This window comes from Syngnathus floridae, chromosome 12, assembly GCF_059516105.1.
Source record: "Syngnathus floridae isolate MCC-2025c chromosome 12, RoL_Sflo_1.0, whole genome shotgun sequence".
NCBI classification, from domain to species: Eukaryota; Metazoa; Chordata; class Actinopteri; order Syngnathiformes; family Syngnathidae; genus Syngnathus; species Syngnathus floridae.
The window spans coordinates 11,102,767-11,121,290 of NC_142424.1; the positions used below are offsets into that span (position 1 = coordinate 11,102,767).

Consider the following 18,524-nt stretch of genomic DNA (forward strand, 5'->3'; position numbering starts at 1 on the left):
GAGGTGGTTTTAAAAAAATAAATGAAACTACATTTAATGTTTATTGAACAACTTACATTTGTGCATAAATTTCCTTCATTTTCATCTTTGTCAATTTCATATAAAATATTTTATGATCTACTTTTAAATTTGTTTATTTTTGGATTACCGTAAAGCAAAAGGAAGGGTTGAACAGTCATTTGGCAAATGAAGTTTATAAACATACATGTTGATTTTTTTGCATTAAGAACGTTTTCACCTGACAGTGATGGTATGGTATGTAAACCGAAATAAATGTCTTATCACTGTCTTGGAGATTACACCCCCCGCCTCAGAAAAAAACAAAATGACAAACTTCAATCTGTTTGTTTACCACTCCATCTTTATTGCTTTTACACCTTTACAGTAATGGCCAGGTACTATTTATATCAGGAAAAAAAATCCACAATGTGAGGATCAAATTCACTCAGATTTGAATTACACTTGCAGCTACAAAATAAACCAGTTGTTGACTTTATATAACTACTGGTCAAATTGACATACTATGGTTTGAGAATCCCAAATGATTATCTCTACTTTCAGTATTAACTAAATAAATAGTATGTGATCAGTAAAGACAGCATCTTAATAGTAGCAACAGCATGACGCCCTTTCAACTGTATTAAAGCTTAGGAAAAGTGAGCATTTGAGATTTTCATAATCAAAAACTCGTTCACATAGAAATGTGAATCTGAAGACTTGAAGACTGTTTTTTTTTTTTCCACTGCAAACTACAACCTCACCTTCATGAATGCGAATCACTAAAGACGAAACTGCCCCAATGAAAGTACCAATTGAGACTGCCATGAGTAAGGTGCGCTCACACGCGCACTCACGCACACACAACTGTACATGAGAAAAGTAGTTAGTAAACCCAACATGGATCATGAACTGATATGGCGTGGCTTTCAAAAAAGGCATGAATAGATTGGTTGTAGTGGAAGATAATTCAGTGATGCACTGTAAAGAGGTTGTTAGTTAATATTGGGAACCAGTTCCTGCTACACACACTGTGATGCATTTCCATTAGCTTATGAAATATGTCAGGTGCAAGTGGCAACAATGTGAATATTTAATTGATTGCTATGGAACCTGAAGAAAGGACTGTTTGATTGCTGCACATTAATAGTAGCTCCCATTATTTTCGGCCAGCGAGTATACAATATGTAGGACTAGTTCAGGTTGCATTCTGCCTTTCGTCCAAAGTCTACTTGGATAGGCTCCACCTCACCTGTGATGTGGATAAGCGCTCCAAAAATCAGATGGATGGATTGATGTATTTGAGGGAACAGAAATACTCCATTGAAAAAACATTACAATGTAAGGATTAGAGTTCTTAAAATCTTTTTCGATACAGTCAATCAGACTGAAATAATTTACAGAAAAAAAATCCAATGAAGAAATCAATTACAATTCAGGGAATACTTTATAGTCACTTTTGCTCCACACAAACACTGAAAAGAATGAAATAACAGTAAAGCTATGTAATATGAATCTGTACAATGTACAAAAATAGTTAAACTGACCGCGTGGTAATTACTATTAGCATTGCGAGCATTAAAGATAAAAAACTGGGACAAAATCTAACAGATGGTATTATTTTTCTCCACCAATGTTATAATTCAATGGGTTGTAATCACTAGTTCAACAAATGCAAGTCAATGTCCTTGATCTGTTTTGATGCCATATATAATACTCAGTAATCCTCACCCATATGGTACAAAAGCCAACGGTCACACCAATCTGTTTTTGCCAAATACATTTTTTTTAAATTGTTGTTAAAATGGTGGATCCTTAACTCAATTCACAAATAATGCAATTTTACAGATAGCATGTCACAAAATACTATTCAATGCGCTTTTAAGTTGAGGCCGTGTTTGTGGCATCTTGTGGAAGCAGCATAATGAGTTTGGTAAAGGGTAGTACCAGGGCCAAAAGAAAAATCTGAAAAGAATAAAATATCCAGTTTCTATACCACTTATGCTCTTCAGGGTCACGGGTGACCTAAAGCCAAAACCACCTTACTACACCCTGGACTGGTTGCCAGTCAGTCACAGGACACATTTCAAGACAGATAATCCTTCATTCGCTGTCACACTGAGTGGGAAGTGAACACACATTGCCTGCACCAATGATAGACATGTAAACTATTTGCAAGCTATCTACATTACTTTCACAACAGCAAATGGATTGGAGAAAGCTAGCTCAAAAATATTTTAAACCCCAAAGAACCAAAGCCATGAAAGTTTAGCAGTCGTCTAACCTGTGCTACATGATGTAGCACTCAACTTTCATATTAATTTTGTTGAGCAAATCTTTGAGAGCCACATGCTTCATTAGTACTAAATTTCAATTCTAAATGCTTTTCCTCAGTAGCTTGTGAAAAGTTTGATGATTCAAGTGATAGTGCAGCAATCTGATTAATCAGTAAAACTGAATAATCATTTCTTTCAACATAAACATCTTCCATCCATCTGACGTGAATAGGCAATGGCTGTGATTTGTGGATCCAACATAAAAGGCAACAAATGTACGCTATTATGTAAATATGAATGTAAACGCTGTTGCAGCAATGACAAATGAGGACCCTGGGACACACATTGAACATATAATTATATAGAAATATCTGCAATTATAGCCACCATGATTGCGGTTTCTATTTGCTGTTTAACCAAGATGATATTTATTGATATTGGCAAATTGTACCTTGACACTCTGACTTGCTGTGCGAGGGTGAAACTGTGACTAAGAAGGTACTGAACATGAATTATATGTTATCTTTCATGTTTCAAGGGAAGCATGCTGACTTTTTCTCACCAACTCTCAAGTGAATGGAAATGTAAAAAAAGGATACAAATTTTAAAAAGCCAGAATAAAGTGAGTCTGCGTCAAATCCAAATGATCTTTTATCGACCACAGGCAGTTAGACCACAGTTGAGTATGCACTGAACATTTGCCAGTCCAACCTAAATAATTTTAAATGGAGGGTACAGCTTAACACTTAATGTTTACAGTTATATTATAAAACATACACACATTAAAAGGAGGAGACAAACAATATTTACATATATAACAAAAGGTCTATCTGCAGAGCCTTCCCTCCGGCCAACCCCTGCCTACTTGCGCATTGGCTCATCTCCACTGCGAACGTAACCACAACTAGGAGGGGGTAGCCACCATTTGTAGGTGTTGGAAAACACCACATGACCTTTAACCTCTACTGAGGTCATTGCCACCTGGCTATTGTTGTGTGCTGCGAAGCGTGTCTGTTTCCTTCCACTGAGAATCAAGCATCAACTGCTATGTTCTATCAAGTAATATTTCACAAAACCCACACTGAGCGATAGCAGTCACTCACCAACACAACCCTCCAGCCCATCAGAGGAGACGTTTGTGAGCAGCAAAGGTAAAAACACCATCCACCTTCTTAACCCCCTATACGTCATGTATGTTAAGCTGGTGCTCAGACTGCTGTGAAAAGGGTCAGAGACGCAGCTCTGCCAACAAAATAAAATCTAATTACGAGAAGAAAATGCACACATTGACCATTGCGGTGATAACGAGGCGCTTCAGGTTGTTTTGCCAGATATCGAGGTGCCGCCGTGTCAACCTCTTTGTCCATAGTTTACCTCCTGTACATGATTTGTTTCCATGGGGTCTTCTTTGAAGCTCTCACACTGCTCCATTACTTTCCTGAAAAAAAAAATCAAGAAATTCACATGCCTGCAAAGAACTGTGGGATGATGCAATCCAATTATTATTTATTAGTTTAAATTTTTTACACAAATAACATTATGACTAAATATGGTAAATTTCTTATTTATAAATAAATGGATGCAATATTGTCTGATTTGAGGAGAGGAATACAGTCCCTCTTGTCCAATCAGCCATAAATCGAATCCCAAGCCCACCCCCCCATCGCTTAATGTGGTTTAGGTATTTGCTGTTGTGTTTAGCTTTATGAATAAGATGTCATGTAACTTGCATTGAGCGTGTGAAAAAGCCTGTCTTACACGGCCATGTCTTTTGTCTCTGGCTGCGAACTTTCCAACTCCAAAACTTTCTCCAAAAGGCCAATTCCTCCTTCTTTTATGAGCAGGGGACAGTACTTGCTTGCTGCACATGGAACATGAGCAAAGATTTGAAGAACGTGGGCATTATTGCTGATACCACAAAATGTATTTAGAGAAGCACTGCACGTGTATGTCTGTGCATGTAGTATGTATATGTGTACTGAAAGAGAGGATAAGAACAAGCAGGTAAGTGAAATATTAAAACAGAAACAAATTATATCGATATAATTTAATACTTAAAGTGGACATACGGCAAATACATGATATACAATAAAAACAAGAGGAAACTATAACTCAAACACTATGTGTGACTGCTGAATCTGTGACTATTGCTATTTTGACACAACGGCTACACCTTAGGATACTCACGGTAAACTGACACCAGGTTGTACAGAGCCCACGTGGCCCAGTGCTGACTAACTGGAGCAATACTTTGAGGCAGAAGTCGCAAGATGGGCTCGAATGACCTAAGGCAATATAAAATTTTAAACAGAACAAACCCCATGACAGCCGTGCAGCCAGTCAACATCCAGCAAACTTGAAAATAATAAAATTGGGGGGGGGGGGAGGAGTATGAGGTCAACCATCCATCCATTATCTGTACTGCTTGTCCTATCCCAGCAGTCATCGGCAGTAGGCGGGGGACACCCTGAACTGGTTGCCAGCCAATCGCAGAACACACAGAGACAAACAACCATTCGCACTTGCACTCACACCTAGGGACAATTTGGAGTGCTCAATCGGCCGACCAAGCATGTTTTTGGGATGTGGGAGGAAACCGGAGTGCCCGGAGAAAACCCACGTGGGCTCTTCCATCGACCAAAGCTCCGGTCCATCAAACGTAATGTGGGAAAGCACGCCACATGCATTGTATGACAACTCAATACCATCGGCCTTACTGTCCAGTACTGCCACGTAGTTTATTCCATTTATTTCAATGGGAAACATACTTCGATTTATGATTTTTTTGTGTAACAACGGGCTCATTGAACCAATTAATTTTGTAATTGGAGGTCCCACTGTATATATTAACTACCAAACTAAGTAAACTAACATACTACTCTAGTCACATTATTTTCATGGTGAGGATGATATTGTCACCTGTAGTTGATGTTGCGACGTGAGCTGACGTCCCAGCTTTGGATCGCATCCCACATCTTGTCCATCACCGTGTCTCTTAGTGGCTCTTCCATCGACCAAAGCTCCGGTCCATCAAACATAATGTGGGAAAGCACGCCACATGCATTGTATGATACCTCAATACCATCGGCCTTACTGTCCAGTAGATTACTGCCACGTAGGTGAAAGGAAAAAAGACAATAATATTACGTACTTGGGGAGAAATCTTTAAATTTGCAAGATGGAATTACACCATGAGACACAATTTGCTTTTCAATTGTCAAACGTAACGTAAAATATATTGGGAACTTTTTAATTAGGTCTCTTTTTTTAAGAGTAACTGTTACAGTGGTATGGTACCCAAGTGGTGGCTTTAGACACAGTCAGTCCCTTCAACAAAGACTTTGTATTTTCATATATATCAATGGAAATTGACTTCATGCCTCACTGGTTTTACCTGAAAACAGAGATGAACTGTGGTGTGACCAGCTTTGGTCGTAGCGCTCTGACCTCAGCAACATTACCCAGAAGCCCCAGCATGTTGCGATGTAGCTCCTGTTTATCTGGAAATTCCTTCAATTAATTTTCAAAAGAACAGAAGAGGCTTTAATCACAGCTAAAAATATAAACCACAGAGATTTGTGAGTCTTTGGAACATGCGGGGAGAACAAACTCACTTTTAGACAGTCTAAAAAGAGAGTCATTCCATGACAGTTGAGGAACATCTGACAGTTGTCTGGTGTCTCATCAGTAATATTCCACAGAGCACTCCAAGAGAACTCCATCACCTGGTCACACTGAGTGTAAACAAATGTAATTTAACTAACAATACAATTTTATTCATATTCAATACCTTTAACAACGCTAGCATATCGACTTCACATTAAAACAAGATAAAATAGAATTCTAAAATAATGAACATACTGAGACAACCTCAATGAAAACCGAAATCAATGACTTGCAACTCACCATTCGATCCTGTAACTTCTTTTGTATTAAGTTCAACATTGTCTGAGAACACAGAAGAATGAATTGAAAATGATCAGAAAATAAAGCCGTTAGCACCATCTAGGGATGACAAAAAATATATATTTTGCTGCAAAAGACTACAACAGCAAATACATCCACCCGTTCTGATAAAGACTTAAATATGTGTTTTTGGTGGGGAAAAAAAACTCACTCTACTAATTAAAAACTTCATCTTAATGTTACCTTCACAAAACCCATCTTTCCCACAGCTTCCTTATGGTGGTTGTCAACCTGGCAGACTAAAGCATTGCAGAGGTGCACAGCGATTCTCTGGATGGATTCATCCTGCCTTGCCGGCTCCAGAATTTTTAGCAGCAGCTGGTTTACCCGACTGTACTGAAACTCCAACTCCTCAGGAATACTGAAGTTGCACAGAGTCAAGCAGCAGTTCCTTTGAACCTTGTGTGGAGATGGGGAGGGAATTAACACTTAACATTGTGCAATGTAATAATGCATGCTTATTCTACATTTTTACTAGTTCAATTAGATCAAACAAAAAAATGACACAGCAGACATAAGTAAGAGAATGAATAATAAGAGTGACAATTTTATGTCAGTACCTTTTTTTTTTTTAATTTTGCAAAGAAGCTTTGCATTCCTCGACCAAAATCATAAAGTTCAGTTCTTTACTTAATGTGTCAATCAGGGATGAGAATGGCAAATGTGAAAAATCACTGAAAAGTAGCCGGGAGAGGTGCGTGTGTGTGTGATATATATTTATATATATCTACCCTAGATCTGTCTAACTAAATAACTCGTCTACAAGTGATGAAAATCCAATTGCAAATTCACATTGTGGTGGTGTAAAAACACTTAGTTCTCTGCGTAAGTTAACAAGGAGAAATGATGTGACGAAAGTAGCGCCAAAATACTGCAGAAAATAAGGCAGATGTTGTCGCATCAGTGCTGCCAGTTAGGTTTACAGAGGCAAGCCGATTTCCGGAAGATAACGTCGCGGCGGGCGAGCGAATGCTCGTGAGTGCCGAGGCTAACGTTGCCCGCTTCCCTACACGATTCACGAAAATGATACTTTCGACGGAAAAAAACATGGAAACCCGCGGATCCGCGGAAAATTCTCATCTCTGGTTAATACAAATTGAAACAACATGGTACACTATGGTGGCATGATGGTCGACTGGTTAGCTCATCAGGCCTTCCCGTGTGGAGTTTGCATGTTCTCCCTGCGCCTGCGTGGGTTTCGTCTGGGCGCTCCGGTTTCCTCCCACATCCCAAAAACATGCATTGTAGGCCAATTGCGCACTCCCAATTGCACATAGCTGTGAGTCTGAGTGTAAATGGTTGTTTGTCTATTTGTGCCCTGCAATTGGCTAGCAACCAATTTGGGTGTCCCCCGCCTACTGCCCGAAGTCAGCTGGGATAAGCTACAGCACGCCTGCGACCATCGTGAGAAGCAGTTCAGAAAATGGAAGGATGGATGGTACACTTCATACATAACAGAACTAGAAAAGGATGACCCTTCTTCATGGCATTAATAAAAAGAGCACACTTACAGTGACCTCCTGGTATTGCTCCATTCCATTTAAAACCACTCGGATGACCTCCTGGCGAAGCCGCACACTTTGGTCACTGCGGTATTCGGTGTTTGTCAGGTAAAAGAGCGCAGCACTTCCTGTCACCTGAATGCTCTTATCATATTTGTGGCACTTCAATGCTGCTATAACAAGCTGAAACAAGACATTAGCCAACATTTTTTTTGTCAAAAGAATTTCGTCGATTCGTTGATGGTCTTGTTTTTAAAGTCTCATACCTGTAACGCTCGGAGTAGCTGGACGCAATGTTGTATTCTGGCGATGTCAAACAGTTGATTGATAGCTCTATGGGCCAATTCAGGACGAAACTCAGTGTAAGCTTCAATAGCATTTAGGACCTGGTCTTCATTCTTTGAACCAGTCACCTGCAAATGCACCACAACACCAAAAAGCACAAACAAAAACTGTTACTGGTATACTAAAATGTAACTTGACTTGTTATATTGTTGATTGTGCCTATGAATTTTCTCATCATCCTGGTCACTCTCAGACCATTGAATCGATCACAGCTGGAGTTTTCTGGTTTCTTAGGCTACGTTTACACCACAGGTTTATAAGATAATGCATTAGAAATACCTTACTTTCAAGATTTAAGACATTTGTGTCAGTAGTACCTTATAAGCTGGGATGTGCGTCACATTACAAAGGGTAGTGTCATATAAACCCAAAAACTGCAGGGGCCTCTTCAGCTCTTGGAAAGGGTAGATGCTGCTCTTGCATGGCTCGTTACTAGAGAAGAGTAAATGCTCTCGGAAGATCATGAACGTTTATTTTATATCCATCGTCAGCTTAGTTTAATTCTATTTACCCACCTTGGACGGCCCATAGCTTCTTCTAGGTGTGGAACTGTGCAGTTGTCAAGCATGATGTGACCTGAAATGTCCAGTGAGACCAGATTGACCAGTCTTTGAACGATAGCAGTCAAGATCTTCCTTGTCATCTTAAACTTGGAAGTCCTCCTACTCTCACGCGAGATGTCAAGATGCCTGAGGAATGCAGGTTTATTAGTTAATGGTGGACTTTCAGAATGGTTTACATGCTCATTTTAACAACTAAACTAAGACTGTGTTTGATCAGATATTGAAATGAAAGTAAAACCACTCTCCACGAGTACGGTGCAAAAGCCTATTTATTGGTTATCACTTTTTTTGCGGTTCACGAATTCACAATACAACATCCATTAGGACTGGTTGCTCAAGAGAGGGTTAGGGTTAGCTTTCTGAGCACTGCTGAGCTACCTTTAAGCAACCACCAAAACCTCCCAAAGAAGCGGACAAGCACATTTGTCTGCAAATGTATCTTTAAATAATTTATACATATATAAAACAAAAAAAAAGAAATGCAAGAACATTTTAGGCAACAGACTTGTTGAAAAATGAGGAGAAACAAACCTTGGAACTTACCTGAGATTGACAAGTTCCACCACCGTATTGACCAACTCTTCTGAAAGGTCCACATTGTAGAGAACAAGAGATGCCAGTCTGTCTTTCCACTGAGTTAGAAAGGTTGTCCCCAGTAACTGTACGTTAGACAGATCTAGTGAGGTGAGCGACTTCAAGGGTTTGAGCAAAGTCTCAGCATGCATCTCATCTGGTAGGCCACCCAGGTTGAGCAACCGCAGGCGGTTAAACCCCTGAAAGTTAAAGTCCGTCTTTAATGCCTGCCTTGACACAGGGCTTTCTTCCTCGTCATCCTCTGTATCTTCATTGCAAGCTAATGGGGCGCCGCCCTTTCTATAGAATATGTTGCTGCAGCCAAAAAGACAAAGAGAGACCAGCGTCTCGCGGAAGCAGGTCAGTGTTTTCAAGCTGCGGGATGATAGACTGTTGCAGTAGGTGAGGTGAAGCTCAATCAGGTCCTGGAGGAACACATTAAAAAGTATTAAAGGACTTTTAGTGGACAGCAAATTTAGGCTCAATAGAAACTTTTGGGGGAGGGGCACTGTCAGTAATCCTAAATAAGATCATCAATGAAACTCAATCTTACGTCAGGGTTATATCTTTCTTTTTGCCATAAAATGGTGACACTTGAAAATTGAGATGACAATTATCAAAACCATTCTAGCATGTACTGAATCATAAACAATAACAACTGGATTCAGTTAAATTACTCATCACAAATGATCCATTTTCAGAATAAGCTAGAAGTACTAGTAGTATTAGTATTACCTACCATGCTAACTAATATTTGTAAAACTGACTAACTGGTTCAAAGTTCAAATGGATGTGACCTCCCTCACACATGGGTAAACAAATGTGTACTGGCGCTTCATGCAAACAGGCATTAAATTAATAAATGCACCTTGTGACATTTAGACAGGATAATAAATGTTAAGAAAACAAGTCAAACAGTAAACTACACAAATAGTACTTTGGGAGAGAAGCAGAGACATACTTTCAGTTTTATATTTACTGTGCATGACGTCCATTCAAGGACTTACAACTGAACTTCCTTTTATTTATAAAGCACTTTGAAACGAACGCATCAGAGTGAAAACACAACAGTATCAACGAATACACTTAACAGCACCAATGTTCCACCCGATGGCGCCAAAGTAAACATTTTTATTGCTTTGGTCTAATGAAAATATGAAACAATGAAAATGATGATGATTAAGTTGTCCATTACTAGTTGCATCTCTAGTAGTTTGTCTTTTGAGTGTTTTCTTTTTTAGTTTTCGATAGTATCCTCGAAATTGATTAACTACAAAGCTTATATTTGTTGTCAAAATTACACAGAGCAGATGAGTATAAAAACAATGTGAATGTACTTCACTTATAACTGTTCCCCGCATATGGTCTGTTCTATTACACATAAATATACATTATGAAAATTGATCTTCATTCAAATACAGTACAGCCTTTTACCTGTTTTCTTATAGCCTCCAAGTCTCTGTCATGAACAAAGTCTTCCTTCAGCTGCACCCTGGTGAGTCTGGTGCTCCGGGGTTCCGAGAATAGTTGGAAAAAGTTTTCTTCTGGTTCAAAGTTACTGTCTGTATGGACCAACTCCATGTACCTGTTTAAGCAAACAAATCATACAACTTGAAATGCATGGAATCTGTAATACAATAAGAAAACTCATAACTGACTAAACTAAAAAACACGAAAATTAGACAAGTGTTCATAATAATTCCATATACATACACGTTGACCAATTTGTCGCAGATTTCACTGGGAAGAAAGATGTCTGAGCGCAAACAGAGCTTGTCCCTCAAACCCTGATAACACATTGTCTTTCTGAGGTTCCTCAAGCAGAATACTGTGGCCAGAGTCATGAGGCTGTCGGGGTTGTCTCCTTCTTTGGCTGCCATGGTTGCCTCTTCTTGTCCGGCTCAGATCCAAGACTGGGCAGTGCAGGAGACCTGAAGAGACAACGACAAATTACATGCATTCTAAGAATGAGGACATCCTTCAAAACAATGTGGATGAGCAGTACCCAAATTTTGATCATTATATATTTTACATATTTAGAACCATATAAAGGCATTAAGGCTATGGAGATGAGAGATTAACTTGGCAAGGGAAACAGTTACAGCACCAAATCAGAAATAATTTCTACCACTACTGAAAGTAAATGTCAATAGAACATACATACATGCATACATGCATTCATGCATACATGCATTCATGCATACATGCATTCATGGATACATGCATTCATGCATACACGCATTCATGGATACACGCATTCATGGATACACGCATACGCACGCGCGCGCACGCGCGCGCACGCACGCGCACACGCGTACACACACACACACACACACACACACACACACACACACACACACACACACACACACACACACACACACACACACACACACACACACACACACACACACACAAGCTCAGTGACCTTGTGGTATGAGTGTCTGCCCTGAGACTGGGAGGTTGTGGGTTCGATCCCCGGCCAAGTCATACCAAAAGACTATAAAATGGAACCCGATGCCTCCCTGCTTGACACTCAGCATTAAGGGTTGGATTGGGGATGCTGTGAGGAGCTGCGCCCCACAGTCATTGTTAACAATATATAGGTTCTACTATGGAAGCTCGTCTGAGGACGACCTAACTACATGTGTGTACTTACATATATAGAGATAGATACTATATAGATATAGCTATATGTGTGTGGTGTGTGTATTGGGTGGATATATATATATATATATATATATATATATATATATATATATATATATATATATATACACACACACACGCCTCCCCTGCCATCATGAAAAGGGGAAAAACAAATTCAATTGCTTTTATTATAGTCATTTTCCTTTTAATTTCAATAATTTTGTATAATTTTGAACCAAAATCGCTGAATTTTCATAGTTATTTTAAAATTGAAGACGATTCGCTCGGAGGAGCCAACTTCCAGTCTAGCCTCCTCTGAGGATTGTGTAATCACACGGCCGCGTATGTTGACAGGCTATGCAGTTAGAGTCTAACTGTTAGACAGAACTGCTCTCTGTCTTTATGTCGCTGTTTAAGTGTTCAACCACTGTGGCGATATTCACTAATTTCCGTAGCTAAGCTGGTGTATATAATCTCTTGTGTTTTTTGCCATCTGTCTGTAACGTCGTGTTTCTTTAGATGAACAAAACGGCTTTGAAAAGAGACTTTACGGAGGCTACGAAAAAAGGTTCTCCAGCCTTATGACAGGGGGTGATAGTGATCCCGGGATGCTTCATGCGCCTACCTAGGTAGGCCAGCTGTCTCCAGTTCAAATTTAAAGTGAACAACTGAGGAGCAGTCATCCATTTGTTTCGTTTTACATTCATTTTTTTCGGGGTTTTTTCCCGTTTTACATTTTGTTTTACAATGGAGGATTACATATCCAAAAGATTTTCAACGATGGATTTTCAATCGAAGCAGGAGGTCATCAGTAAAACAAGAGCAATTCCGGAGTTAGAAGGTTTGATTCGGACAACGGGACTTAGGACCATGTCTTTTCAAACGGAGTGGTACGCACGGTCGAAAACAAGTTCTTGATTCCATGTGCTTTATTGAGTGTTTTTATGCGTGAAGACTGCTGATATGAAAATAGTCAAATAGTTTAAATAATATTTAAATAAAGTTTAAGTAAAATTAAATAATGAATAAGTCACGCAACCTTTTTTGTGACACGGTTAGGTGGCGGACAAATTTTACCGCGGGGGGGGCTGTGTGACGTCAGCACCTCCCCAGTCATGAACCTCACCATATATATATATATATATATATATATATATATATATATATATATATATATATATATATATATATATATATATATGTATATATATACACATATATATATAATATATATAAAGCTGATGCAAGTGGCACACTTGCCATTCCCCCCAAAAATCTTAAATCTAAAATTTATCCTGTCTCTGCATTAATTTCGAAATTTAAAAAAACAACATTTTTTTAAAAAACGTGTGAAGGAAAAATGTCACGCAGTTAGCCAATCGATGGACTGTGTAAATACAATTTACATGCCAAGAAAAAGTACAATATTGGCCATCTTGCTGATTGTTGGTGACTAAACTTCGCTACTTTACAACTTGTTCAACATTTAAAACAATATGACCTATTGTCGTAATATACAACTCTTGTAGGTGGACATTGGATAAATGCATAGATTCACCTTCTTGTGGTGGCTATTACTGGGTTGTTAGCAATTAAGCAATGAATCCAAAGCGACTAAGTTAGCAAGCAAGCTAGATAGCGATTAAGTAGAACAATTTTCTTAAATAACACCAACGCCTAACAATCAGATATGACCGGGCAGCGAACTACTTGATAAGTTGCACACACGACTTACAAGTAGTTGTTATTCTATATTGGGTTCCAATAGCCGGCATCACTAGTGTATTTTAGGTTACGTTAGCTTTCGGCTAACGATGACTTTCCCTGCAATGTTAGCGAACTTAGCTGTGCGGCTAGCGCTAGGTCCAAACATTTGTGGAAATACAGTAAACAATCAATGGTCAGCGATTTCTGAGTAGATAAGTCATCATCTAATGCTCTACCTTAGCTTTCGCCAAGGCTTTGCGTCTTGATAAAGGCGACAAACGGAGTTATCACCAGTCTTCGCTCATCTGATTTTCGTTTTCGTCTGATGTCAACAGACAGACTCCTCCTCCTACCTCTACTCCAAGTCCGACCTCCCCTCTGTCCCTCTTCCTCGTTTTCTCGCGTTGCTATGCAAAGGGAGGGGAGCGGGGGAGACTATTATTGTCGTTGCAGTGAGATTTGTCTTTCATTAAAGTAAAATTAAACGTAAAAGTATAATTTTGTTGTATTGCAGCATTGTTGTGTACAGTCATGAAATAATCACAGCATTTTCTATGGAAATGAACACGGTAAAAATGTGAGTTGATGATCCAAACTTAAAATACACCCATTATTATATGGTGGTGTTAGTGTAGCACTCTTTGTAAATACTTGTCGTTGACCAAGGTAAAAGGTTGCTGTTTGTTTTTGTCTCTTTGTTGACAGTGTTGTTGTCAAGGTGAAAAAGCACACAGTGTGAGTGTCAGTGTGAGGTGTGATTTAATGAATGAGCCTGTTACCTCTTTCCATAAATAAAACATGGAGAGCATCAGTGGCTGGACCATACAGGGTTCCATTGCGTTTTATTTTAACGATACATAAGCCATGAGACCAAAAAAAAAAACATTGTGTGCAGGAATCTGTTTTTCCGTTTGCCACTTGTTTTTTCTCAGGGGTATTTTTGCCAAATAAAATGCAACGACCAATGTGAAGATTGTTTGATTCAGCCGAACACTCATAAACTGACCTGATTACGTTTTAAATTAGCATTAAAACAGGTTTAAAATAACCAGAAAAATATTAATTAAAAACCCAGCATCTGACAGCTAAATTCAAACTCCTGTAAAGGAAGTTGTATCATCATCATTCAATTTAATGCACATCAGAAAACAAGTAAAAACATATATACAACTATTAACACTGGATTCATTACAAAATCATGATTATAAACTTTGGAACATGCAACCTGACAACCCTTTATATCAAGTACATTGAACACTATTATTCCACTCTCCACCAGTCCCCAACACAAACTTCTATTGTAAGGTTCTTCATAATGGTTTACACTGCACATACCTGGAATATTAGAATGTTAAAATTAGGGGTTCTTTGACGTTAAAAAGGTTTATTTGTAGTGAATACATGCACATGTTACAGTTTTGGTACAATTAAACTGGAGGTGGCACTTTTATAATAATTGTATGGAGACTACTGTAAGGAAAATGTTATTTCCTTGATTATGTTGATGCCAATATTATACATATATGAAAAAAATAGCAATTGTCCAATAAAAAAAGATGTGGTAAAAATGCAAAAGTTTCATTATAACATTGGAGAATTAACATTGGTCTCTTGAATTTGAAACATTTGATAAGCTATAACACACAATGCCAATAGCCCTGTTGAGTTTCTCATCTTCACCCTCTCCTCAGCAAATATACATTCCTTAAAGCAGCTTTCTGATGAAAACAAAGTTAATGTTGAACACAAGAGGTACCAGTACATCAACAGTGAATCATGAAATGTGCAACATTCAAATTTCTATGGAGTGTTTATTTAGTGTAAACTCTAAATCACAGGGCGGCTCGGTGGCGCACTGGGTAGCACGTCCGCCTCACAGTTAGGAGGGTGCGGGTTCGATTCCACCTCCGGCCCTCCCTGTGTGGAGTTTGCATGTTCTCCCCGGGCCCGTGTGGGTTTTCTCCGGGCACTCCGGTTTCCTCCCACTTTCCAAAAACATGCTTGGTAGGCCGATTGAAGACTCCAAATTGTCCCTAGGTGCGAGTGTGAGTGCGATTGGTTGTCTGTCTCTGTGTGCCCTGCGATTGGCTGGCAACCAGTTCAGGGTGTCCCCCGCCTACTGCCCGATGACGGCTGGGATAGGCTCCAGCACGCCCGCGACCCCCGTGGGGACTAAGCGGTTCAGAAAATGGATGGATGGAATCACAGGCTAGTATGGTGTACATGGTGTGTGGTCAAGTGCCCCAATAGTCAGTCACTGCGGGTCCCAAAACACAGATTAAAAAAAATATACATAATGATAGTTGGCATTACACATAAAACAAAGAGATTGGCCAACATTCAACACTTCCTCTACATACAACCAAATAAAAAAGTAATCAATAAGGAACTCCATTACAGTTTAAGTGCATTACAATAAACAAACAGTAATTATGATATGATGAAACTTTAGATTTTACCCTGTTAACATGTACGTGAGACGATGATATGTGGTAGACCGAGGCTTATGGATACATTCTGTATATTCATATTGTAATTCAAAACTGCCAAAAGGCTTGCAATGATTTAATCTGTCAGGGAACTGGGAGAAAGCATTTAAAATTTCGTATCGAAAATGGGTTGATCAGTTAATAACCTTACAATGTTGAAAAAGTGAGTTTTGAATGATTGCTTGAAGGGCACATAATCTGCAAAGAAAAATAAAATGGATGACAACAATTTTTCCCTCGGTAGCTTGCAACATGAACCTGGGTTTATCAAGTATTTTTAAAAGTATAATATATAAAAAAAGTTGGCAAATTTACTGCACTTAGAACAGAACATAATTGGTAGTGTGAATTGTCTCGAGATGTTTTGTTTGTTTTGCAATCCTTTCAATAAAATTCAATATATGTTGGTGTGACATAAAACAAAATATATTTATTAACAGGGCTAAAGGCACAATGCTGAAGTGTCGTACTAATTATTTTCCAAAACACGTTATCTTTTCATCATAATTACCTTTCTAACACTGTCACTGTCAAAGATCAGAAAATTACAGGATTCATCACCTTTTTAAAACACACAAGAACCAAAAACAAATTTAATACGCTAACAAATACTATTGCAGTGTTTTGTTAAAATGCTGACAACATTGTTGAAGCTCTCTGGAATGTTTTCAGAATGATGGTTGGTTAGTTAGACCGATGTCATATGCCTCCCACTGCCCCAGATGCTAACTTGGTCAGGGTAACAAGTCTCCATGGGATAGACGGGTGAGAATGGAGGATGACCACAGGGACCTGATCCCCATCATGCACTGAGATGCATTTCCTCCTCACCACAATGATGGTTGCTTCGTTGTTTTCTTAGCAGTCACCTCTGACCACAAGAGCAGTCATCCAGTTAAAAGGCAATATGCAGTTTTTTTCTTCCACACAACATATGCGTTGAGGTCCTTTAAGTATAACTGAAAATGTTTTGTTGTTGTTTGGGCTTCCACTGATTTAATCTGACAGGAAGCAGCCACTGGAAGGGTGAACAGGTTACGAGTTGTCTTGGAGCTCTTTGGCTTTAGTCAGAATGGTATGGACATCTGAGATAGGGTAATCCTGAGTACAAAATAAAATCATGAAATAAAAAAATAGTATACAATGAATTTACTGTATTTTCCGGACTATAAGTCGCAGCTTTTGTCATAGTTTTCCCGGGGGCACGACTTATACTCAGGACCGATTTATGTGTGAAATTATTAACACATGTCATTTCACATGTTATTTTCACACTAAACTGCATGAGGGCACTCTAGGCCTGGGGAATAATTGGAACTGCAACTGATGATGAGTGTGACGTAAGCCACGTAGAAGAGGAAGCGCTGCATCTTCTACTTCCGGGGTTTAACGGAGTTGTTTCTAGGTGACACAGAGGATGAAGATTTTGTTGACTTAATGATTTGGAGTATATGAATGGTTCGATAAACTTGTTAGCATGTTATTTATGCTGTACGTAGTTGTCTGAATAACTCTTAATATGTTATGTTAACATACCAGTCACGTTCTCAATTCGTTGTGTCATGTAACGTACCGTACAATTATCCAGCCTGTTGTTGCCTATTCTATTTTTATTTTAAATTGCCTTTCAAGATGACAGGTCTGTTCTTGGTGTTGCTGCGACTTATATACGTTTTTTTTCTTCTTCATTATGCATTTTATGGCTGGAGCGACTTACACTCCGGAAAATACGGTAAGTGCTTTGATGCCCTATGTATGCCCCATGCACACTGCACTGAAGCTTTTCTTTGGGAAAACGTCAGTGGAGTAAGTGTCAGGTACAATTTCTCAAAACAGTTTTGTCAAGCTTTCGGTAGTGCAGAGTCGCTACTAGTATGGACTCCTGCTATTCACAGGATATGAGACCTAGGCTCAATTCCAATACTACCTCTTTAATCAGGGGTGGTATTGGGCCACCCTTTACGTTGTCCCTTCACCCTAGAAATGCACAATCATGAGGTCTACAACGTTTGCCAATTCTCCTTAGGATTTAGGGGTAGCGCTACAAAAAGGGGTGTATGACCCTAAAGCGTGAAGACAAACCTGACCTCACAAGACATCTACACAATTGGCCTTATTGGCAACAGGCGACAATAACATTGCCGAGCGAAAAGAAATGGAAAAACACATGCAAGTGATATTTCTTGATTTTTACTGTAATGACACTCGCAGTTGGATCCGATGTTCCATACTTTGGTACGTGCTCTGAGTTCTTGCTAAACGCTCGCTATAGAGTTATTTTAAACGGCATCAGCACAAAATAGTCCTGCTTACGACAAAACCAGCACATGGCTCCAAGAGATGACGTCTCGAGTCTAGTACATTGTCAATTCCAGGTGGATTTTTTTAACCTTCGTCTCTTCAAAGAAGTGATTCTCAAAGTTTATTTGTACTAGAGGTACACAAACTCTCTCCAGT

The 18,524-nt window shown here is 39.1% G+C and overlaps 2 protein-coding genes and 1 long non-coding RNA gene across 6 annotated transcripts in view; 1 reads left to right on the plus strand and 2 right to left on the minus strand.

The window, feature by feature from the left end:
- Positions 1-341: 341 nt before the first annotated feature.
- On the minus strand, positions 342-13,972 carry zer1 (zyg-11 related, cell cycle regulator). Its single transcript, XM_088391810.1, has 16 exons — positions 13,815-13,972; positions 10,936-11,153; positions 10,657-10,807; positions 9,193-9,647; positions 8,602-8,775; positions 8,404-8,518; positions 8,008-8,154; positions 7,751-7,924; positions 6,423-6,638; positions 6,180-6,221; positions 5,888-6,007; positions 5,668-5,783; positions 5,193-5,381; positions 4,461-4,558; positions 4,032-4,134; positions 342-3,711 (listed from the first exon to the last, which is right to left on the minus strand). The coding sequence occupies exons 2-16, from the start codon at positions 11,100-11,102 to the stop codon at positions 3,624-3,626; spliced, it is 2,355 nt and encodes a 784-aa protein (XP_088247936.1). The 5' UTR covers positions 11,103-11,153; positions 13,815-13,972; the 3' UTR covers positions 342-3,623.
- LOC148390077 (uncharacterized) lies at positions 6,452-7,751 on the plus strand. Its single transcript, XR_015861657.1, has 2 exons — positions 6,452-6,683; positions 7,572-7,751. It is a non-coding gene; the product is annotated as an uncharacterized LOC148390077 (long non-coding RNA).
- A 348-nt stretch (positions 13,973-14,320) lies between the features above and the next one.
- tbc1d13 (TBC1 domain family, member 13) overlaps positions 14,321-18,524 on the minus strand; it is a 30,523-nt gene continuing 26,319 nt past the window's right edge. For 3 of the 4 annotated variants that reach the window (XM_088391820.1, XM_088391822.1, XM_088391823.1), the window contains one exon: positions 14,321-17,168. In XM_088391820.1, coding sequence (XP_088247946.1) covers positions 17,103-17,168 — 66 coding nt within the window. In that variant the 3' untranslated portion in view covers positions 14,321-17,102. The other variant, XM_088391821.1, reaches the window with a different exon arrangement.

Coding starts and splice junctions, on each gene's coding strand:
- zer1 (XM_088391810.1), bottom strand. CDS start 11,102: ATGGCAGCCAAAGAAGGAGACAACCCCGACAGCCTCATGACTCTGGCC. Junction 10,808..10,935: donor TGCGACAAATTGGTCAACGT/GTATGTATATGG, acceptor TTGCTTAAACAG/GTACATGGAGTTGGTCCATA. Junction 3,712..4,031: donor GAGACAAAAGACATGGCCGT/GTAAGACAGGCT, acceptor TTTTTTTTTCAG/GAAAGTAATGGAGCAGTGTG.